Source organism: Pimephales promelas, chromosome 12, assembly GCF_988280905.1.
Source record: "Pimephales promelas chromosome 12, fPimPro1.hap1.1, whole genome shotgun sequence".
In the NCBI taxonomy this organism is placed as follows: Eukaryota; Metazoa; Chordata; class Actinopteri; order Cypriniformes; family Leuciscidae; genus Pimephales; species Pimephales promelas.
In genome coordinates, this window is record NC_142780.1 from 16979970 (window position 1) to 17004571 (window position 24602).

A 24602-nucleotide genomic window follows, 5' to 3' on the forward strand; every position below is an offset into this window, starting at 1 on the left:
GTCCCAGGTTATACCATACACTCTGGTTGTAAAACATTCTCAAAACTGTACAGACAGTTCCTCTGAAGTGTTTTTTTCTTTCTTTCAAAAATTCTCAGAAATCGTGGTGAGCGGGTACCGGCTTGATTGATGGAGGATTACTCTTCTCAGTGTGACCGCAGGTTTTTCCTCCCTATTAAATCTTCTTTTCATCGCCGTCTCATTATCTGAGGCCTGGCTGGGCCGGCTAATAGAGAACTGCAGCGATGGCAGGGCTGTGGGCAGCCCAGTCTCAGCCTGCCCTTTAATGAGAGCTCACTCGTTCCGTCTCCTATTACCAACCTGCCGGCCCCTTGATGAATAATTATATGAGGAAAAAACCAGTGTGCTGAATGCCCTCAGACAGCGAGCAGATTTTTTTTGTGCTTATAACAAGGGCCTGTTTTGTGGTTGCGCATCTGCTTCTGATGAACACGGCCCCGCTGGGGTCTCTTTTTTTAGCCTTGAGACAAACTGACCCTGTGATTTGTGAGATTTGAGTGGTCTGTCAGTCTATCAAAGCCCTGAGGAGACATGTGCCATAGACGAGAGCTTCAGCAGTAAATCGCATTCAGGCTAAAATTAAGCTCTTATTTGGACAACATTTGGAACTATTACTCAATTGTAGCGCAGGTTTACTTTTGAGCTTGTAAAAGTCAGGGTGGAATGTGATGGATTTCAGAGTGAAACAATTTTCAGTGTGAAAATATTTTAGAGTGGGGCTTAATTTCATTCACCTAGAAATGATTGGATCATGTTAAGTGGGTGTTTCTCAACAGAATGGTGGTGAAAGTAAGAGGGATTTGTGAAGTCACCCGAAAAGGGAAGTCATTTCAGAGGCAAAGCAAGTTATTATAATTTTATTAAAGATGATGAGGACAAAGTTTACCTGGAATAACGTGTATAGATGCATCATTCAAAGTAAGACTAGGCTGATACAATCCTATTAATATATTGGCATTGTTTTCCTCATAATATTGCATTGTCATAATACTTCAGCATATTTTTTTATACTTTTTCGTTCATATAATGTCTCAAAGGTCAAATAATGAGAAAGCAGTTTGTCTAAATGAGCATAACCTCTGAAACTTCTCAGTGTGGTCATAGATGCAGAACCAGAGAAAAGAAATAACAATCTCAAGTTCTGTCAGGAACATTATCGTCAAATACGACTGACAATTAGCATACAGTTTGGATTGGCGGTATGGTTCTGTTCTGGGCGAGAAATCCCACCGCATCCATGCAGCCTAGCATGGATAAGAGCAGGGAGAGCAGCGATAACACCCCTTAGGTTAAACAGAACAGAACCAACATGAATGTATGCAAATATCATTAATGTTACTAATTTAATATACACCATAATCCGAGAAATGAGTCTGATTCAACAGGAATCAGAATGCCAAATCCTGTCTGGACGAGAGGAGGAGCTGGGAATGGAGGAGGGTAATGCCTGGTTCAGATTACACGATTTTAGCCCGAGGGTGACGTAGGGTGTCGTGGGGATTTGCAAACGACAACGGGCGTCGGGACGCAAGATTCGATCGTATCATCTCTGCGATGCTTCACGACATCACGACAAAAAGACTAGCATGTTTCATTTTTTTAAAGGTCGTCCACGACGGTTCCGTCACATGTATGAGATTGACCAATAGGAGCACAGAAGCCTTTCCGTACACAACTTTCAAAAATGGCGAAACTAAAGAGAGACGATGGTGCTACCGTTAAAACTAAAAGTACAAATATATAAGAAAACAATATTTTACCTCAAGTTCTCTTTGGAGGATTGACAGCCCATACTGTCCTCTTCGAGCAATCCAGGAACGTGTCTATTGTCGGGTTTTCTTTCTTTTTTAACGTTTTTCTGAACACAGGACAGCCAATACAACACTCTCCACTTATCCATTGTTTGTTTACGTTCGTTTCCGGATGTCACCCGCTACTAGTTTCACCTTCTCGATGACATCATGCGTGCCATTAAAGACGGCATGCGATGACTGGTCAGGAAACGTGTAGTCTGACATGTCATTTCCACAACACAACAAGATTTTAGTAGTCAAAATCGCGTAATCTGACACAGTGACTATCGTAACAGGCAAAAGAAAAATGTGTTTAATCTGAACCAGGAATAATTCGCTCCTGAGAAACGTGATAGCTGCTGATAATTCTGAAGGAGCTTACATATGGATGCTGTGATAGGCGTCGTATTACTATAAGTTGACATGGATCAGTTGCGAGCTTGACTAACTTGACCTGCTAGAACTAACGCTACGCTTGATTTAGGTTACGCTGAAACCTATTTTCCTGCGAGGTTAGAATAATACACTTATTTTCAAGGTGTTGTATGGTTTTGCTTCTCTGGTAAATTTATCTTGTTTTTTTAGAATGGTTCTAATAGAAAACAAAGATGCTTTGCATACAGTATGTAAATTATGTGCTGAAGAGTTTATGCATGATGGTAAAGCCATTGTGTGAACCGCCAAACCTGATTTTATTAAGTACGACATGTTCCTAGATCAACGTCTTTGTTGATCCTGGAACAGATTTGAGGGACAAGTTTATGGTTCGTCAAATTTGGGCTTACTATTAGGGTTTGGCTTCTTCATCATTGTAATTTTCCTTTTAGTGGTAACTTGTGGGTAGGGTTAGGTTTCAAGGTAGGGATAAGGTAATGATTACACTTTTGGACTGGAATGTTGTTCCAGGATCAACAAAATATGTTGACCCAGGAACACATCTAACTCGCCAAAAGCAGGACATGCACAAGCACGATGCATGGCTGTTTTGAGGAGGAGATTGGTAGGGGAATGAAGATTGTGCATGTGCCCGCAATCTCCCCCTAACTTCGATAAATAAAGTGAACTATGAATAGGTCTTGTATATCTGAAAACGTTTGTGTTCATACTTTCAGGCAAATCTTTATACATGAGGGATATTAACTTCCATTAAGAAAATGAATGAGGTTTCTTTTGGGTTTCATGGTAACTTTACTCAGAGTTTGTGTGTGTGTGTTTCAGACGGAAAGTGAAAGACAGCGCTGGAAGCCGGTGCTCGTTATGTTGACGGAGAAAGACCTGCTGCTGTTTGATAGCATGCCACGAATGAGAGAACACTGGCTCAGCCCGACACACACCTACCCTCTGCTCGCTACACGGTACACACTCACACACAGTGTTACAGCTGTCTTTTTGCTCGTTCATTCATACAAACACACCTTTGGAAAACCAATCATGGTATACACACCTGCAAAACTGTCTGTACACACACACACACACACATGCAAACACTCACAATGTTTGCATGGCAGTGCTGATCAATTGGGAACTAAAAACACAACTGCAGTCTTTCTCAGCCAGTTGGAAGGAAACAGTACAAAAGCATTACGGCTATTAAAGGCCTGTTGAAGCTGTATGAGGCGGCAGCTATTGCTACAAGGGATAGATTTGAAGTCCAAGTTTAACTGGACTGCAGCCCAGATTTCACTCCAGGGCTGATAGGGCAGTTATCACAGGCTCAGTTGGCATGTGTTAATATTTTGTTGACCCTGATATTGTCCAAAAAGGCAGAAAGTATAGCTGTGCTTTTTCTAAAAACTTTTCAAAACTTATTTTGGCTCGACTTCCTCTGTGAAATCTCTGCGTACGTTTCAGCGTACAGCGTAAGTTTCTGTCAAGCCGGTCAGCCCCGCAAACAACTCATTGAACTGAATCCCACACCAGTATATAGACTGCGACAGTGCCTGTCCACTTTTTCAGTGGCCTTGGTTCTGGAAGTATTTTTCCCATTAGTTTTTTTCCCATAAAAAACAACAACAAACTCTTCATTAAAGGAAAACTCCGGCGCAAAATGAACCTTTGGTCTAATAAAACATCGGTACCTAGTCAACTGTTCTCTGAGATTTGTTTTCATGGTAATCGAATGTAAAGAGTTTTATCTCTAAAAACTGTTTAGTGTATAACACTAGGAATGGGGGCATTTACTAAGTAAAAAGAAATCGCTAGTTTATACCACTAACAAGCCTCAAAATAGCCCCACACTAACACGGTAACATAATGAGGGTCCATACATGCAAAACAAAGCATTGAGAACTTTGTAAGTGTACAGACCGTTTAATAAGAAGATACTTTATAAAGACAGTTCACTTTGTGTATACAGACAGGAGCCATCTTGGAAAACAGTCTCGATAAGTCGATCCCTAAACTTCTGAACTGTATGAACGGCGTTCGGGGATCGACTTATCAAAACTATTTTCTAAGATGGCTCCTGTCTGTATACATGAAGTGAACTGTCTTTATAAAGTATCTTCTTATTAAACGGTCCGTACACTTACAAAGTTCTCAATGTTTCGTTTTGCATGTATGGACCCTCATTATGTTACTGTGTTAGTGTGGGCTATTTTGAGCCTTGTCAGTGGTATGAACTAGCGATTTCTTTTTACTTAGTAAATGTCCCCAGTACTAGCATTATACGCTAAACAGTTTTTAGAGATAACTCTTTACATTCGATTACCATGAAAACAAATCTCTGAGAACGATTGACTAGGTACCGATGTTTTATTAGACCAAAGGTTCTTTTTGCACCGGAGTTCTCCTTTAAGAAGTTATAAGTCATAAACCAAACCAACCAGCTATGAATCACAACATTGCAAACTTTGATCGAACAAAAAGACAAAGGAACAAGGCTGTGTACTTAACAGTAGAACTGATTATTGGTAGATTATTTCTTTGATTAATCTAGATTAGTACTTCATATTAAATAGTTTTTGAGCAGTCTTATTCCTAGATTGGTTAGAACACTGTTTATTTTGATTTGGAGTGGTGGTTGTACCCATTTGTTTTTGTGTGGAGATCTCAGAGAGGCTGCCTACAGAGATGCGTTTTTTTTGAGATGCGGTCAGCTAGCGGATCGTTAGGAAAGATTAGATGAATGTGTCAATGTGATCATTGTTATTTGGGCCTGCAATTGTTGATACAACCTTTAAGTGTACAGGGCTACTTTTGATTTATTCATCCATAATTTGCCAAATTCTGTGACATATCACATTATACTGCAAAGTCCATTTTTATGATTTGATTCCGCAACTTTCCGTCGGAAATCATAGGGCCTGAAATTTATTTTGCGGACCCCACTTTGAGAAGCCCTGGTTTAAAGGAATATGGAAGGGTTGGAGCTTGGGTTTGGAGGCCTTTGAGATGAGACAACAGAAAAACAAATCTCTTATGTTGAGTTTTTTTGATCATAGGCTGGTGCATTCTGGTCCAGATAAGGGTTCACCGCAGCCTGGTGGAGAGTTGTGCTTTGCTACACGAACGGGAACCAGATTGGGTATCGAAGCCCACCTCTTCAGAGCAGAGACGAGCAAGAACCTATCACTCTGGACCAGACACATAGTTACTGGCTGCCACGCATCTGCCGAGATGATCAAAGAAGTCACTACCAGTGAGTATGGATCCTACTTCTTGCTTCTTTCTCACGTCTTATGACCTATTCACAGCTTGGAATAATTCTCAGCATAACATGTACAATAAGGTTTTAAAATGAAACCACATCTTTTGAAGGGGTCTATTGTACCAGGATTATTTGTCATTTCTTCACAAATTTCTTTTATTTATTTATTTATTTACAAAAAATATATTCAGATATTCAAACTTAATTGGATGATTGAACCAAATTTTCGCATCAGAGAGAAATCTTTTACACATTTGTGGATTTTTTTTTCCCACCTGTTTTCAGTTTCAGTTAGCATTAGTCTTGAACTTTACAAAAATTGTAATTTTTGTAAAGTTACAAAACTTTGTAAATTTCTTTTATCCAACTTCCTCTTTTTACATTAGTTTTTCAGCTAGTTTCTTAAAAAGTATACTCATACTTGAGTCAAATGTAGATTTGTGGTTACATGCTTCTATGCCAAGATAAATGTGTCTCAGCCATCTGATGTCATGGTTGGTGGCTCCTACTGTACTCTGAATTCCCAAACGCTCTGTGCTCCACTACAACATTTCTGACTTTTGGATGCATGTTATTTATACTGACGTCGTTTTGGTAAAGAGTGTATTTTTAGAATGGAATGCCATGGCAGAGTTCCTGTGTGGTCTCAATACAGCAGGCTAGGGGCACTGAGCAAAGCATTCTGGGAATTGAAGCTCTCAGGCAAGTCCCTTAAGCTAAACTGATAGGAAATGATCCGTCGTTACTGAAACGAATGCGAGTCCCTGGAGATAACCACACCTTATTTGGATATCTCAGGGTTTTCCTGTTCTGTCAGACATTTTCATATGTTCTGAGATCAGGCTTTGAGATAATTTCCACTTGACGTACAATGCTAGGATGGCAAGTAGACTGAGATTTAACTGAGCAATGATTAATGTTGATTTTACTGTCACGAGTTAAGCACGTTAGCATTGGTGTAGGAAGAGGTACTCTGGAAAAATCTACTGAAAGAAACACAACAAAAATAGACTGACCTTGTTACAACATGCCAGAATCACTAATTAATACATTTGGGAGAACATTAATTACTTTGAGTTTGTAGGAGAAAGCAACAGATGCAGATCCTCTCAAAACAAACCGGACCACTTTTATCGCACCATATAACAAGTTAGACTGGATGTGACGTTTTTCTTCCCTTAAAAAGATTTGGGTTGTGTCAGAATCTTGGAGCTGCTCCATATTTGAGATTTTATGGGAAAGGCCCATTTGGCAGCTGATGTTCCATTACCTGTGTTTAGTCTAATCTTGTAATCTGTTCAGGGAGTTAGTGTCTCCAAAGATTCATTTTCTTAAGGTTCTGTAAAAATTCATTGACGTCATGTATTACTTTTATAGTTGGCTACAAGCTTCATAATGCTTTTTCAGGCTGTAATGATTAAAAGTAACAAATAAAATAAATAAATAAATAAATAAATATATATGTATATATATAATATATAAATAGATAACCCAAGGCCAATTGAGAATGTAATACTTTTTTGTTATTACTAATTTTATTTGTTATTCGACAACCCATTAAATACATTTCTGGTGTTCTCTGTGTGAATGGGTATAAAAAAATGTTTAGTAATCTGGCTGTTAAAGCTCAGGGGCTGTTTACATCAGTCATTCCCAAAGGCGGGGTCCCAACCCACAAGTGGGTCGCGGGAGATTTTGTCTGGGTCGCCAAGTCGAGCACTATTTTTCAGTGTTCTATAGGCTACTCTCTAGATCAGGGCTATTCAATTGGCGGCCCGCGGGCCAAGTGCGGCCCGCCAATCATCACCATACGGCTGAGGGCACCTCAACCTCCCTCTCCTCCTATTTTCTGGTGGTGCGGCTAAATTCGGTTAGATATGCGCATCGCCGCAGTAAACTTAAAAATTAAGTTTCTCCAATCTTCTCAAAACTCTGGATTCTGATAGAGGGCCATGAGACTTAGACCTGAGTGCAAAAATGGAGGCTCTAGACCCTTCCAGAGCTGAGATATCGAAACTCAAAAATTCGACCCGGAAAAAAAACGACAGTGGTACCCCTTTCGTTTTTTTTTTCGGGCGAAAAATTAAGTTTCTCCAATCTTCTCAAAACTCTGGATTCTGATAGAGGGCCATGAGACTTAGAACTGAGTGCAAAAATGGATGCTCTAGACCCTTCCAGAGCTGAGATATCGAAACTCAAAAATTCTACCCAAAAAAAAAACCCCGACAGTGGTACCCCTTTCGTTTTTTTTTTCGGGCGAAAAATTACGGTTCTCCAATCTTCTCAAAACTCTGGATTCTGATAGAGGGCCATGAGACTTAAACCTGAGTGCAAAAATGGAGGCTCTAGACCCTTCCAGAGCTGAGATATCGAAACTCAAAAATTCGACCCGAAAAAAAACCCGACAGTGGTACCCCTTTCGTTTTTTTTTTTTCAGTCAAAAAATTAAGTTTCTCCAATCTTCTAAAAACTCTGGATTCTGATAGAGGGCCATGAGACTTAAACCTGAGTGCAAAAATGGAGGCTCTAGACCAGTCATTCCCAAAGGCGGGGTCCCGACCCACAAGTGGGTCGCGGGAGATTTTGTCTGGGTCGCCAAGTCGAGCACTATTTTTCAGTGTTCTATAGGCTACTCTCTAGATCAGGGCTATTCAATTGGCGGCCCGCGGGCCAAGTGCGGCCCGCCAATCATCACCATACGGCTGAGGGCACCTCAACCTCCCTCTCCTCCTATTTTCTGGTGGTGCGGCTAAATTCGGTTAGATATGCGCGTCGCCGCAGTGGCCCGTGCAGCTGGATGACTATAGCCTACGCACTGTGTGTGCACCATGAGCGCTCCGACGGACCTGAGAGAAACGTTTACAGTCCGAATATTTCAGCAGTTCTTGTTATGTGTGTCCCGTATTTCTGTCGACTGAACCAGCGATATTAATCATTCGTTGGTTTGATTATTTCCTTTCCATGAATTGGCCAAACGCGCGTGCATAACAGTCTGAAACGATTCTGATTTGTTCACCTGAAGCGGTTTCTCGGTAAGTAACAACATATAAAGAACAAAATAGCGCTGGTTTCAGTCGTTTCACTAGTTTACTTTGAACTAGGCAGCACGGCCCAGTGGATAACGGAACGCAAAGCTTAAAGGAGTTGCGTTTACTCCCGGTCCCGGACACTATTATTAAACAGTGTTGCGACATCCAGAGAAGCGTTTCCATCGGACACTCTCTCTTACAAACCACAAATCACTCAATGATTTTAACTAGTTTTAAATTGGATGAAACAGTCTTAACATTCCCAACACTACCGATGAGGTAAATAGAAGAAACATGAACAAAGTTAGAAGACTAAATGCCCTAATCACCACCCTTACAAACATGTACCATATAATAGCCTATGTAATAATTTACCATGGTTTGGGCATAAATGTGGAATATTTATATTGAATACTATGTTATAGTCATTTATATTGCCTTAGATTTATTAGGGGGGTAGAGGAACACATAATTAATTGTGTGTACCTATAGTTTTTTTTTATTTATTTATTTTTTTTTGAGAATATGAAAACAATGAGATGCCCTGTCAACTCTTCCTTTCTCATTTCATCTCTGTATTTCGCTTATTGTCAACAACAGGTTAATAAAAAAAAAGTGCTTTGTCAAATATCTGTACCTCTTTTAAATAGTTTACTGGAAGCTTAACTGACCTTAAAAAATGGTCATGCATATTTTGTTAATGCATAAATTCTCTTTGTGATATATGAACTATATGGGCCTAATGTTTTTTGGGTCACAAGGATTTATCGACTTTAAAATGTGGGTCCCCAGAAAAAAAGTTTGGGAAACACTGGTCTAGAGCCTCCATTTTTGCACTCAGGTCTAAGTCTCATGGCCCTCTATCAGAATCCAGAGTTTTTAGAAGATTGGAGAAACTTAATTTTTCGCCCGAAAAAACAAAACAAAAGGGGTAACACTGTCGTTTTTTTTTTCGGGTCGAATTTTTGAGTTTCGATATCTCAGCTCTGGAAGGGTCTAGAGCCTCCATTTTTGCACTCAGGTCTAAGTCTCATGGCCCTCTATCAGAATCCAGAGTTTTGAGAAGATTGGAGAAACTTATTTTTTCGCCCGAAAAAAAAAACGAAAGGGGTACCACTTTCGTTTTTTTTTCGGGTCGAATTTTTGAGTTTCGATATCTCAGCTCTGGAAGGGTCTAGAGCCTCCATTTTTGCACTCAGGATTAAGTCTCATGGCCCTCTATCAGAATCCAGAGTTTTGAGGAGATTGGAGAAACTTAATTTTTCGCCCGAAAAAAACAAAAACGAAAGGGGTACCACTGTCGTTTTTTTTTCGGGTCGAATTTTTGAGTTTCGATATCTCAGCTCTGGAAGGGTCTAGAGCCTCCATTTTTGCACTCAGGTCTAAGTCTCATGGCCCTCTATCAGAATCCAGAGTTTTGAGAAGATTGGAGAAACTTAATTTTTCGCCTGAAAAAAAAAACGAAAGGGGTACCACTGTCTTTTTTTTTCGGGTTGAATTTTTGAGTTTTGATTTCTCAGCTCTGGAAGGGTCTAGAGCCTCCATTTTTGCACTCAGGTTTAAGTCTCATGACCCTCTATCAGAATCCAGAGTTTTGAGAAGATTGGAGAAACTTAATTTTTTGCCCGAAAAAAACCCCGAAAAGGGTACCACTGTCGTTTTTTTTTTCGGGTTGAATTTTTGAGTTTCGATATCTTAGCTCTGGAAGGGTCTAGAGCCTCCATTTTTGCTCTCAGGTTTAAGTCTCATGGCCCTCTATCAGAATCCAGAGTTCTGAGAAGATTGGAGAAACTTAATTTTTCGCCCGAAAAAAAAAAACGAAAGGGGTACCACTGTCGTTTTTTTTTCGGGTCGAATTTTTGAGTTTCGATATCTCAGCTCTGGAAGGGTCTAGAGCCTCCATTTTTGCACTCAGGTCTAAGTCTCATGGCCTTCTATCAGAATCCAGAGTTTTGAGAAGATTGGAGAAACTTAATTTTTCGCCCGAAAAAAAAAAAAAAAAACGAAAGGGGTACCACTGTCGTTTTTTTTTTCGGGTCGAATTTTTGAGTTTCGATATCTCAGCTCTGGAAGGGTCTAGAGCCTCCATTTTTGCACTCAGGTTTAAGTCTCATGGCCCTCTATCAGAATCCAGAGTTTTGAGAAGATTGGAGAAACTTAAGTTTTTGCCTGAAAAAAAAAAAACGAAAGGGGTACCACTGTCGTTTTTTTTTTCGGGTTGAATTTTTGAGTTTCGATATCTCAGCTCTGGAAGGGTCTAGAGCCTCCATGTTTGCACTCAGGTCTAAGTCTCATGGCCCTCTATCAGAATCCAGAGTTTTGAGAAGATTGGAGAAACTTAATTTTTCGCCTGAAAATAAAAACGAAAGGGGTACCACTGTCGTTTTTTTTTTTCGGGTCGAATTTTTGAGTTTCGATATCTCAGCTCTGGAAGGGTCTAGAGCCTCCAATTTTGCACTCAGGATTAAGTCTCATGGCCCTCTATCAGAATCCAGAGTTTTGAGGAGATTGGAGAAACATAATTTTTCACCCGAAAAAAAAAAAAACGAAAGGGGTACCACTGTCGTTTTTTTTTTTTCGGGTCGAATTTTTGAGTTTTGATATCTCAGCTCTGGAAGGGTCTAGAGCCTCCATTTTTGCACTCAGGTCTAAGTCTCATGGCCCTCTATCAGAATCCAGAGTTTTGAGAAGATTGGAGAAACTTAATTTTTCGCCCGAAAAAAAAAACGAAAGGGGTACCACTGTCGTTTTTTTTTTCGGGTCGAATTTTTGAGTTTCGATATCTCAGCTCTGGAAGGGTCTAGAGCCTCCATTTTTGCACTCAGGTTTAAGTCTCATTGCCCTCTATCAGAATCCAGAGTTTTGAGAAGATTGGAGAAACGTAATTTTTCGCCCGAAAAAAAAAAACGAAAGGGGTACCACTGTCGTTTTTTTTTCTTTTTTTTTCGGGTCGAATTTTTGAATTTCGATATCTCAGCTCTGGAAGGGTCTAGAGCATCCATTTTTGCACTCAGGTCTAAGTCTCATGGCCCTCTATCAGAATCCAGAGTTTTTAGAAGATTGGAGAAACTTAATTTTTCGCCTGAAAAAAAAAAAACGAAAGGGGTACCACTGTCGTTTTTTTTTCGGGTCGAATTTTTGAGTTTCGATATCTCAGCTCTGGAAGGGTCTAGAGCCTCCATTTTTGCACTCAGGTCTAAGTCTCATGGCCCTCTATCAGAATCCAGAGTTTTGAGGAGATTGGAGAAACTTAATTTTTCACCCGAAAAAAAAAAAAACGAAAGGGGTACCACTGTCGTTTTTTTTTCGGGTCGAATTTTTGAGTTTCGATATCTCAGCTCTGGAAGGGTCTAGAGCCTCCATTTTTGCACTCAGGTCTAAGTCTCATGGCCCTCTATCAGAATCCAGAGTTTTCAGAAGATTGGAGAAACTTAATTTTTCGCCTGAAAAAAAAAACGAAAGGGGTACCACTGTCTTTTTTTTTTCGGGTTGAATTTTTGAGTTTCGATATCTCAGCTCTGGAAGGGTCTAAAGCCTCCATTTTTGCACTCAGGTTTAAGTCTCATGGCCCTCTATCAGAATCCAGAGTTTTGAGAAGATTGGAGAAACTTAATTTTTCGCCTGAAAAAAACAACGAAAGGGGTACCACTGTCGTTTTTTTTTTCGGGTTGAATTTTTGAGTTTCGATATCTCAGCTCTGGAAGGGTCTAGAGCCTCCATTTTTGCACTCAGGTTTAAGTCTCATGGCCCTCTATCAGAATCCAGAGTTTTGAGAAGATTGGAGAAACTGAATTTTTCGCCCGAAAAAAACAAAACAAAAGGGGTACCACTGTCGTTTTTTTTTTTGGGTCGAATTTTTGAGTTTCGATATCTCAGCTCTGGAAGGGTCTAAAGCCTCCATTTTTGCACTCAGGTTTAAGTCTCATGGCCCTCTATCAGAATCCAGAGTTTTGAGAAGATTGGAGAAACTTAATTTTTCGCCCGAAAAAAAAAAACGAAAGGAGTACCACTGTCGTTTTTTTTTCGGGTCGAATTTTTGAGTTTCGATATCTCAGCTCTGGAAGGGTCTAGAGCCTCCATTTTTGCACTCAGGATTAAGTCTCATGGCCCTCTATCAGAATCCAGAGTTTTGAGGAGATTGGAGAAATGTAATTTTTCGCCCGAAAAAAAAAAACAACGAAAGGGGTACCACTGTCGTTTTTTTTTTCGGGTCGAATTTTTTAATTTCGATATCTCAGCTCTGGAAGGGTCTAGAGCCTCCATTTTTGCACTCAGGTCTAAGTCTCATGGCCCTCTATCAGAATCCAGAGTTTTGAGAAGATTGGAGAAACTAAATTTTTCGCCTGAAAAAAAAAACGAAAGGGGTACCACTGTCTTTTTTTTTTTCGGGTTGAATTTTTGAGTTTCGATATCTCAGCTCTGGAAGGGTCTAAAGCCTCCATTTTTGCACTCAGGTTTAAGTCTCATGGCCCTCTATCAGAATCCAGAGTTTTGAGGAGATTGGAGAAACTTAATTTTTCGCCTGAAAAAAAAAAAACGAAAGGGGTACCACTGTCGTTTTATTTTCAGGTCGAATTTTTGAGTTTCGATAACTCAGCTCTGGAAGGGTCTAGAGCCTCTATTTTTGCACTCAGGTTTAAGTCTCATGGCCCTCTATCAGAATCCAGAGTTTTGAGAAGATTGGAGAAACTTAATTTTTCGCCCGAAAAAAAAAAACACGAAAGGGGTACCACTGTCGTTTTTTTTTTTCGGGTCGAATTTTTGAGTTTCAATATCTCAGCTCTGGAAGGGTCTAGAGCCTCCATTTTTATCAGAATCCAGAGTTTTGAGAAGATTGGAGAAATGTAATTTTTCGCCCGAAAAAAAAAACAAAACGAAAGGGGTACCACTGTCGTTTTTTTTTTTTCGGGTCGAATTTTTGAGTTTCGATATCTCAGCTCTGGAAGGGTCTAAAGCCTCCATTTTTGCACTCAGGTCTAAGTCTCATGGCCCTCTATCAGAATCCAGAGTTTTGAGAAGATTGGAGAAACTTAATTTTTCGCCAGAAAAAAAAAAACGAAAGGGGTACCACTGTCGTTTTTTTTTCGGGTCGAATTTTTGAGTTTCGATATCTCAGCTCTGGAAGAGTCTAGAGCCTCCATTTTTGCACTCAGGATTAAGTCTCATGGCCCTCTATCAGAATCCAGAGTTTTGAGAAGATTGGAGAAACTTAATTTTTCGCCCGAAAAAAAAAACACGAAAGGGGTACCACTGTCGTTTTTTTTTTTTCGGGTCGAATTTTTGAGTTTCGATATCTCAGCTCTGGAAGGGTCTAGAGCCTCCATTTTTGCACTCAGGTTTAAGTCTCATGGCCCTCTATCAGAATCCAGAGTTTTGAGAAGATTGGAGAAACGTAATTTTTCGCCCGAAAAAAAAAAAAAAAGCGAAAGGGGTACCACTGTCATTTTTTTTTTTCGGGTCGAATTTTTGAATTTTAATATCTCAGCTCTGGAAGGGTCTAGAGCATCCATTTTTGCACTCAGGTCTAAGTCTCATGGCCCTCTATCAGAATCCAGAGTTTTTAGAAGATTGGAGAAACTTAATTTTTCGCCCCAAAAAAAAATTGAAAGGGGTACCACTGTCGTTTTTTTTTTCGGGTCGAATTTTTGAGTTTCGATATCTCAGCTCTGGAAGGGTCTAGAGCCTCCATTTTTGCACTCAGGTCTAAGTCTCATGGCCCTCTATCAGAATCCAGAGTTTTGAGAAGATTGGAGAAACTTAATTTTTCGCCCGAAAAAAAAAACGAAAGGGGTACCAATGTCGTTTTTTTTCGGGTCGAATTTTTGAGTTTCGATATCTCAGCTCTGGAAGGGTCTAGAGCCTCCATTTTTGCACTCAGGTCTAAGTCTCATGGCCCTCTATCAAAATCCAGAGTTTTTAGAAGATTGGAGAAACGTAATTTTTCGCCCGAAAAAAAAAAAACGAAAGGGGTACCACTGTCGTTTTTTGTTTCGGGTCGAATTTTTGAGTTTCGATATCTCAGCTCTGGAAGGGTCTAGAGCCTCCATTTTTGCACTCAGGTCTAAGTCTCATGGCCCTCTATCAGAATCCAGAGTTTTGAGAAGATTGGAGAAACTTAATTTTTCACCCGAAAAAAAAAAACGAAAGGGGTACCACTGTCGTTTTTTTTTCGGGTCGAATTTTTGAGTTTCGATATCTCAGCTCTGGAAGGGTCTAGAGCCTCTATTTTTGCACTCAGGTTTAAGTCTCATGGCCCTCTATCAGAATCCAGAGTTTTGAGAAGATTGGAGAAACGTAATTTTTCGCCCGAAAAAAAAAAAACGAAAGGGGTACCACTGTCGTTTTTTTTTTTTTCAGGTCGAATTTTTGAATTTCGATATCTCAGCTCTGGAAGGGTCTAGAGCATCCATTTTTGCACTCAGGTCTAAGTCTCATGGCCCTCTATCAGAATCCAGAGTTTTTAGAAGATTGGAGAAACTTAATTTTTCGTCCGAAAAAAAAACACAAAAGGGGTACCACTGTCGTTTTTTTTTTTCGGGTCGAATTTTTGAGTTTCGATATCTCAGTTCTGGAAGGGTCTAGAGCCTCTATTTTTGCACTCAGGTTTAAGTCTCATTGCCCTCTATCAGAATCCAGAGTTTTGAGGAGATTGGAGAAACTTAATTTTTCGCCTGAAAAAAAAAAACGGAAGGGGTACCACTGTCGTTTTTTTTTCGGGTCGAATTTTTGAGTTTCGATATCTCAGCTCTGGAAGGGTCTAGAGCCTCTATTTTTGCACTCAGGTTTAAGTCTCATGGCCCTCTATCAGAATCCAGAGTTTTGAGAAGATTGGAGAAACTTAATTTTTCGCCTGAAAAAAAAACGAAAGGGGTACCACTGTCGTTTTTTTTCGGGTCGAATTTTTGAGTTTCGATATCTCAGCTCTGGAAGGGTCTAGAGCCTCTATTTTTGCACTCAGGTTTAAGTCTCATGGCCCTCTATCAGAATCCAGAGTTTTGAGAAGATTTGAGAAACTTAATTTTTCGCCCGAAAAAAAAAAAACGAAAGGGGTACCACTGTCGTTTTTTTTTTCGGGTCGAATTTTTGACTTTCGATATCTCAGCTCTGGAAGGGTCTAAAGCCTCCATTTTTGCACTCAGGATTAAGTCTCATGGCCCTCTATCAGAATCCAGAGTTTTGAGGAGATTGGAGAAACTTAATTTTTCGCCTGAAAAAAAAAACGGAAGGGGTACCACTGTCGTTTTTTTTCGGGTCGAATTTTTGAGTTTCGATATCTCAGCTCTGGAAGGGTCTAGAGCCTCTATTTTTGCACTCAGGTTTAAGTCTCATGGCCCTCTATCAGAATCCAGAGTTTTGAGAAGATTGGAGAAACTTAATTTTTCGCCCGAAAAAAAAAAACACGAAAGGGGTACCACTGTCGTTTTTTTTTCGGGTCGAATTTTTGAGTTTCGATATCTCAGCTCTGGAAAAGTCTAAAGCCTCCATTTTTGCACTCAGGTTTAAGTATCATGGCCCTCTATCAGAATCCAGAGTTTTGAGAAGATTTGAGAAACTTAATTTTTCGCCCGAAAAAAAAAAACGAAAGGGGTACCACTGTCGTTTTTTTTTCGGGTCGAATTTTTGACTTTCGATATCTCAGCTCTGGAAGGGTCTAGAGCCTCCATTTTTGCACTCAGGATTAAGTCTCATGGCCCTCTATCAGAATCCAGAGTTTTGAGGAGATTGGAGAAACTTAATTTTTCGCCTGAAAAAAAAAACGAAAGGGGTACCACTGTCGTTTTTTTTTTCGGGTCGAATTTTTGAGTTTCGATATCTCAGCTCTGGAAGGGTCTAGAGCCTCTATTTTTGCACTCAGGTTTAAGTCTCATGGCCCTCTATCAGAATCCAGAGTTTTGAGAAGATTGGAGAAACTTAATTTTTCGCCCGAAAAAAAAAAACAGGAAAGGGGTACCACTGTCGTTTTTTTTTTTCGGGTCGAATTTTTTAGTTTCGATATCTCAGCTCTGGAAGGGTCTAGAGCCTCCATTTTTGCACTCAGGTTTAAGTCTCATGGCCCTCTATCAGAATCCAGAGTTTTGAGAAGATTGGAGAAACATAATTTTTCGCCCGAAAAAAAAAACGAAAGGGGTACCACTGTCGTTTTTTTTGTTCGGGTTGAATTTTTGAGTTTCGATATCTCAGCTCTGGAAGGGTCTAGAGCATCCATTTTTGCACTCAGGTCTAAGTCTCATGGCCCTCTATCAGAATCCAGAGTTTTGAGAAGATTGGAGAAACTAAATTTTTCGCCCGAAAAAAAAAAAAACGAAAGGGGTACCACTGTCGTTTTTTTTTCAGGTCGAATTTTTAAATTTTCGATATCTCAGCTCTGGAAGGGTCTAGAGCATCCATTTTTGCACACAGTTCTAAGTCTCATGTCCCTCTATCAGAATCCAGAGTTTTGAGAAGATTGGAGAAACTTAATTTTTCGCCCGAAAAAAAAAACACGAAAGGGGTACCACTGTCGTTTTTTTTTTTCGGGTCGAATTTTTGAGTTTCGATATCTCAGCTCTGGAAGGGTCTAGAGCCTCCATTTTTGCACTCAGATCTAAGTCTCATGGCCCTCTATCAGAATCCAGAGTTTTGAGAAGATTGGAGAAACTTAATTTTTCGCCCGAAAAAAAAAAACGAAAGGGGTACCACTGTGGTTTTTTTTCGGGTCGAATTTTTGAGTTTCGATATCTCAGCTCTGGAAGGGTCTAGAGCCTCCATTTTTGCACTCAGGTCTAAGTCTCATGGCCCTCTATCAGAATCCAGAGTTTTGAGAAGATTGAAGAAACTTAATTTTTCGCCTGAAAAAAAAAACGGAAGGGGTACCACTGTCGTTTTTTTTTCGGGTCGAATTTTTGAGTTTCGATATCTCAGCTCTGGAAGGGTCTAGAGCCTCTATTTTTGCACTCAGGTTTAAGTCTCATGGCCCTCTATCAGAATCCAGAGTTTTGAGAAGATTGGAGAAACTTAATTTTTTTGCCCGAAAAAAAAAAACACGAAAGGGGTACCACTGTCGTTTTTTTTTCGGGTCGAATTTTTGAGTTTCGATATCTCAGCTCTGGAAGGGTCTAGAGCCTCCATTTTTGCACTCAGGTTTAAGTCTCATGACCCTCTATCAGAATCCAGAGTTTTGAGAAGATTGGAGAAACTTAATTTTTCGCCCGAAAAAAAAAACAAAAAACGAAAGGGGTACCACTGTCGGTTTTTTTTTCGGGTCGAATTTTTGAGTTTCGATATCTCAGCTCTGGAAGGGTCTAGAGCCTCCATTTTTGCACCCAGGTCTAAGTCTCATGGCCCTCTATCAGAATCCAGAGTTTTGAGAAGATTGGAGAAACTTAATTTTTCACCCGAAAAAAAAAACGAAAGGGGTACCACTGTCGTTTTTTTTTTTTCGGGTCGAATTTTTGAGTTTCGATATCACAGCTCTGGAAGGGTCTAGAGCCTCCATTTTTGCACTCAGGTCTAAGTCTCATGGCCCTCTATCAGAATCCAGAGTTTTGAGAAGATTGGAGAAACGTAATTTTTCGCCCGAAAAAAAAACACGAAAGGGGTACCACTGTCGTTTTTTTTTTTTCGGGTCGAATTTTTGAGTTTCGATATCTCAGCACTTGAAGGGTCTAGAGCCTCCATTTTTGCACTCAGGTTTAAGTCTCATGGCCCTCTATCAGAATCCAGAGTTTTGAGAAGATTGGAGAAACTTAATTTTTCGCCCGAAAAAAAAAAACGAAAGGGGTATCACTGTCGTTTTTTTTTTCGGGTTGAATTTTTGAGTTTCGATATCTCAGCTCTGGAAGGGTCTAAAGCCTCCATTTTTCCACTCAGGTTTAAGTCTCATGGCCCTCTATCAGAATCCAGAGTTTTGAGGAGATTGGAGAAACTTAATTTTTCGCCTGAAAAAAAAAACGGAAGGGGTACCACTGTCGTTTTTTTTTCGGGTCGAATTTTTGAGTTTCGATATCTCAGCTCTGGAAGGGTCTAGAGCCTCCATTTTTGCACTCAGGTCTAAGTCTCATGGCCCTCTATCAGAATCCAGAGTTTTGAGAAGATTGGAGAAACTTAATTTTTCGCCTGAAAAAAAAAACGGAAGGGGTACCACTGTCGTTTTTTTTTCGGGTCGAATTTTTGAGTTTCGATATCTCAGCTCTGGAAGGGTCTAGAGCCTCCATTTTTGCACTCAGGTTTAAGTCTCATGACCCTCTATCAGAATCCAGAGTTTTGAGAAGATTGGAGAAACTTAATTTTTCGCCCGAAAAAAAAAAAAACGAAAGGGGTACCACTGTCGGTTTTTTTTTCGGGTCGAATTTTTGAGTTTCGATATCTCAGCTCTGGAAGGGTCTAGAGCCTCCATTTTTGCACCCAGGTCTAAGTCTCATGGCCCTCTATCAAAATCCAGAGTTTTGAGAAGATTGGAGAAACTTAATTTTTCGCCCGAAAAAAAAAAAACGAAAGGGGTACCACTGTCGTTTTTTTTCGGGTCGAATTTTTGAATTTCGATATCTCAGCTCTGGAAGGGTCTAGAGCATCCATTTTTGCACTCAGGTCTAAGTCTCATGGCCCTCTATCAGAATCCAGAGTTTTGAGAAGATTCGAGAAACTTAATTTTTCACCCGAAAAAAAAAAACGAAAGGGGTACCACTGTCGTTTTTTTTTTTTCGGGTCGAATTTTTGAGTTTCGATATCACAGCTCTGGAAGGGTCTAGAGCCTCCATTTTTGCACTCAGGTCTAAGTCTCATGGCCCGCTATCAGAATCCAGAGTTTTGAGAAGATTGGAGAAACGTAATTTTTCGCCCGAAAAAAAAACACGAAAGGGGTACCACTGTCGTTTTTTTTTCGGGTCGAATTTTTGAGTTTCGATATCTCAGCACTGGAAGGGTCTAGAGCCTCCATTTTTGCACTCAGGTTTAAGTCTCATGGCCCTCTATCAGAATCCAGAGTTTTGAGAAGATTGGAGAAACTTAATTTTTTGCCCGAAAAAAAAAAACGAAAGGGGTATCACTGTCGGTTTTTTTTCGGGTCGAATTTTTGAGTTTCGATATCTCAGCTCTGGAAGGGTCTAAAGCCTCCATTTTTGCACTCAGGTTTAAGTCTCATGGCCCTCTATCAGAATCCAGAGTTTTGAGGAGATTGGAGAAACTTAATTTTTCGCCTGAAAAAAAAAACGGAAGGGGTACCACTGTCGTTTTTTTTTCGGGTCGAATTTTTGAGTTTCGATATCTCAGCTCTGGAAGGGTCTAGAGCCTCTATTTTTGCACTCAGGTTTAAGTCTCATGGCCCTCTATCAGAATCCAGAGTTTTGAGAAGATTGGAGAAACTTAATTTTTCGCCCGAAAAAAAAAAAAACACGAAAGGGGTACCACTGTCGTTTTTTTTTCGGGTCGAATTTTTGAATTTCGATATCTCAGCTCTGGAAGGGTCTAGAGCATCCATTTTTGCACTCAGGTCTAAGTCTCATGGCCCTCTATCAGAATCCAGAGTTTTTAGAAGATTGGAGAAACTTAATTTTTCGCCCGAAAAAAAAACACGAAAGGGGTACCACTGTCGTTTTTTTTTTCGGGTCGAATTTTTGAGTTTCGATATCTCAGCTCTGGAAGGGTCTAGAGCCTCTATTTTTGCACTCAGGTTTAAGTCTCATGGCCCTCTATCAGAATCCAGAGTTTTGAGAAGATTGGAGAAACTTAATTTTTCGCCCGAAAAAAAAAAACGAAAGGGGTACCACTGTCGTTTTTTTTTTCGGGTCGAATTTTTGAGTTTCGATATCTCAGCTCTGGAAGGGTCTAGAGCCTCCATTTTTGCACTCAGGTTTAAGTCTCATGACCCTCTATCAGAATCCAGAGTTTTGAGAAGATTGGAGAAACTTAATTTTTCGCCCGAAAAAAAAAAAACGAAAGGGGTACCACTGTCGGTTTTTTTTTCGGGTCGAATTTTTGAGTTTCGATATCTCAGCTCTGGAAGGGTCTAGAGCCTCCATTTTTGCACCCAGGTCTAAGTCTCATGGCCCTCTATCAAAATCCAGAGTTTTGAGAAGATTGGAGAAACTTAATTTTTCGCCCGAAAAAAAAAAAACGAAAGGGGTACCACTGTCGTTTTTTTTCGGGTCGAATTTTTGAATTTCGATATCTCAGCTCTGGAAGGGTCTAGAGCATCCATTTTTGCACTCAGGTCTAAGTCTCATGGCCCTCTATCAGAATCCAGAGTTTTGAGAAGATTCGAGAAACTTAATTTTTCACCCGAAAAAAAAAAACGAAAGGGGTACCACTGTCGTTTTTTTTTTTTCGGGTCGAATTTTTGAGTTTCGATATCACAGCTCTGGAAGGGTCTAGAGCCTCCATTTTTGCACTCAGGTCTAAGTCTCATGGCCCGCTATCAGAATCCAGAGTTTTGAGAAGATTGGAGAAACGTAATTTTTCGCCCGAAAAAAAAACACGAAAGGGGTACCACTGTCGTTTTTTTTTCGGGTCGAATTTTTGAGTTTCGATATCTCAGCACTGGAAGGGTCTAGAGCCTCCATTTTTGCACTCAGGTTTAAGTCTCATGGCCCTCTATCAGAATCCAGAGTTTTGAGAAGATTGGAGAAACTTAATTTTTTGCCCGAAAAAAAAAAACGAAAGGGGTATCACTGTCGGTTTTTTTTCGGGTCGAATTTTTGAGTTTCGATATCTCAGCTCTGGAAGGGTCTAAAGCCTCCATTTTTGCACTCAGGTTTAAGTCTCATGGCCCTCTATCAGAATCCAGAGTTTTGAGGAGATTGGAGAAACTTAATTTTTCGCCTGAAAAAAAAAACGGAAGGGGTACCACTGTCGTTTTTTTTTCGGGTCGAATTTTTGAGTTTCGATATCTCAGCTCTGGAAGGGTCTAGAGCCTCTATTTTTGCACTCAGGTTTAAGTCTCATGGCCCTCTATCAGAATCCAGAGTTTTGAGAAGATTGGAGAAACTTAATTTTTCGCCCGAAAAAAAAAAAAACACGAAAGGGGTACCACTGTCGTTTTTTTTTCGGGTCGAATTTTTGAATTTCGATATCTCAGCTCTGGAAGGGTCTAGAGCATCCATTTTTGCACTCAGGTCTAAGTCTCATGGCCCTCTATCAGAATCCAGAGTTTTTAGAAGATTGGAGAAACTTAATTTTTCGCCCGAAAAAAAAACACGAAAGGGGTACCACTGTCGTTTTTTTTTTCGGGTCGAATTTTTGAGTTTCGATATCTCAGCTCTGGAAGGGTCTAGAGCCTCTATTTTTGCACTCAGGTTTAAGTCTCATGGCCCTCTATCAGAATCCAGAGTTTTGAGAAGATTGGAGAAACTTAATTTTTCGCCCGAAAAAAAAAAACGAAAGGGGTACCACTGTCGTTTTTTTTTTCGGGTCGAATTTTTGAGTTTCGATATCTCAGCTCTGGAAGGGTCTAGAGCCTCCATTTTTGCACTCAGGTCTAAGTCTCATGGCCCTCTATCAGAATCCAGAGTTTTTAGAAGATTGGAGAAACTTAATTTTTCGCCCGAAAAAAAAACGAAAGGGGTACCGCTGTCGTTTTTTTTTTCGGGTCGAATTTTTGAGTTTCGATATCTCAGCTCTGGAAGGGTCTAGAGCCTCTATTTTTGCACTCAGGTTTAAGTCTCATGGCCCTCTTTCAGAATCCAGAGTTTTGAGAAGATTGGAGAAACGTAATTTTTCGCCCGAAAAAAAAAAAAACGAAAGGGGTACCACTGTCGTTTTTTTTTTTTCAGGTCGAATTTTTGAATTTCGATATCTCAGCTCTGGAAGGGTCTAGAGCATCCATTTTTGCACTCAGGTCTAAGTCTCATGGCCCTCTATCAGAATCCAGAGTTTTTAGAAGATTGGAGAAACTTAATTTTTCGCCCGAAAAAAAAACACAAAAGGGGTACCACTGTCGTTTTTTTTTCGGGTCGAATTTTTGAGTTTCGATATCTCAGCTCTGGAAGGGTCTAGAGCCTCTATTTTTGCACTCAGGTTTAAGTCTCATGGCCCTCTATCAGAATCCAGAGTTTTTAGAAGATTGGAGAAACTTAATTTTTCGCCCGAAAAAAAAACACAAAAGGGGTACCACTGTCGTTTTTTTTTCGGGTCGAATTTTTGAGTTTCGATATCTCAGCTCTGGAAGGGTCTAGAGCCTCCACTTTTGCACTCAGATCTAAGTCTCATGGCCCTCTATCAGAATCCAGAGTTTTGAGAAGATTTGAGAAACTTAATTTTTCGCCCGGAAAAAAAAAACGAAAGGGGTACCACTGTCGTTTTTTTTTTCGGGTCGAATTTTTGAGTTTCGATATCTCAGCTCTGGAAGGGTCTAGAGCCTCCATTTTTGCACTCAGGATTAAGTCTCATGGCCCTCTATCAGAATCCAGAGTTTTGAGGAGATTGGTGAAACTTAATTTTTCGCCTGAAAAAAAAAACGGAAGGGGTACCACTGTCGTTTTTTTTTTCGGGTCGAATTTTTGAGTTTCAATATCTCAGCTCTGGAAGGGTCTAGAGCCTCTATTTTTGCACTCAGGTTTAAGTCTCATGGCCCTCTATCAGAATCCAGAGTTTTGAGAAGATTGGAGAAACTTAATTTTTCGCCCGAAAAAAAAAAACACGAAAGGGGTACCACTGTCGTTTTTTTTTTTCGGGTCGAATTTTTGAGTTTCGATATCTCAGCTCTGGAAAAGTCTAAAGCCTCCATTTTTGCACTCAGGTTTAAGTCTCATGGCCCTCTATCAGAATCCAGAGTTTTGAGAAGATTGGAGAAACTTAATTTTTCGCCCGAAAAAAAAACACGAAAGGGGTACCACTGTCGTTTTTTTTTCGGGTCGAATTTTTGAGTTTCGATATCTCAGCTCTGGAAGGGTCTAGAGCCTCCATTTTTGCACTCAGGTCTAAGTCTCATGGCCCTCTATCAGAATCCAGAGTTTTTAGAAGATTGGAGAAACTTAATTTTTCGCCCGAAAAAAAAAAACGAAAGGGGTACCACTGTCGTTTTTTTTTTCGGGTCGAATTTTTGAGTTCCGATATCTCAGCTCTGGAATGGTCTAGAGCCTCTATTTTTGCACTCAGGTTTAAGTCTCATGGCCCTCTATCAGAATCCAGAGTTTTGAGAAGATTGGAGAAACGTAATTTTTCGCCCGAAAAAAAAAAAAACGAAAGGGGTACCACTGTCGTTTTTTTTTTTTCAGGTCGAATTTTTGAATTTCGATATCTCAGCTCTGGAAGGGTCTAGAGCATCCATTTTTGCACTCAGGTCTAAGTCTCATGGCCCTCTATCAGAATCCAGAGTTTTTAGAAGATTGGAGAAACTTAATTTTTCGCCCGAAAAAAAAAACACAAAAGGGGTACCACTGTCGTTTTTTTTTTTCGGGTCGAATTTTTGAGTTTCGATATCTCAGCTCTGGAAGGGTCTAAAGCCTCTATTTTTGCACTCAGGTTTAAGTCTCATGGCCCTCTATCAGAATCCAGAGTTTTGAGAAGATTGGAGAAACTTAATTTTTCGCCTGAAAAAATAAACGAAAGGGGTACCACTGTCGTTTTTTTTTCGGGTCGAATTTTTGAGTTTCGATATCTCAGCTCTGGAAGGGTCTAGAGCCTCTATTTTTGCACTCAGGTTTAAGTCTCATGGCCCTCTATCAGAATCCAGAGTTTTGAGAAGATTGGAGAAACGTAATTTTTCGCCCGAAAAAAAAAAAAAACGAAAGGGGTACCACTGTCGTTTTTTTTTCGGGTCGAATTTTTGAGTTTCAATATCTCAGCTCTGGAAGGGTCTAGAGCCTCCATTTTTGCACTCAGGATTAAGTCTCATGGCCCTCTATCAGAATCCAGAGTTTTGAGGAGATTGGAGAAACTTAATTTTTCGCCTGAAAAAAAAAAACGAAAGGGGTACCACTGTCGTTTTTTTTTCGGGTCGAATTTTTGAGTTTCGATATCTCAGCTCTGGAAGGGTCTAGAGCCTCTATTTTTGCACTCAGGTTTAAGTCTCATGGCCCTCTATCAGAATCCAGAGTTTTGAGAAGATTGGAGAAACTTAATTTTTCGCCTGAAAAAAAAAACGAAAGGGGTACCACTGTCGTTTTTTTTTCGGGTCGAATTTTTGAGTTTCGATAT

At 40.0% G+C, this 24602-nt stretch overlaps 1 protein-coding gene across 1 annotated transcript in view; it reads left to right on the forward strand.

Annotated features, from left to right (window-relative positions):
- The window catches only part of sntb1 (syntrophin, basic 1), a 64281-nt gene that overhangs the window by 20165 nt on the left and 19514 nt on the right, over positions 1-24602 (forward strand). The window contains exons 4-5 of the mRNA XM_089117572.1: positions 3033-3169; positions 5258-5454. Of these exons, the coding sequence (XP_088973698.1) occupies positions 3033-3169; positions 5258-5454 (334 nt within the window). The remainder of the gene's footprint in view (positions 1-3032; positions 3170-5257; positions 5455-24602) is intronic.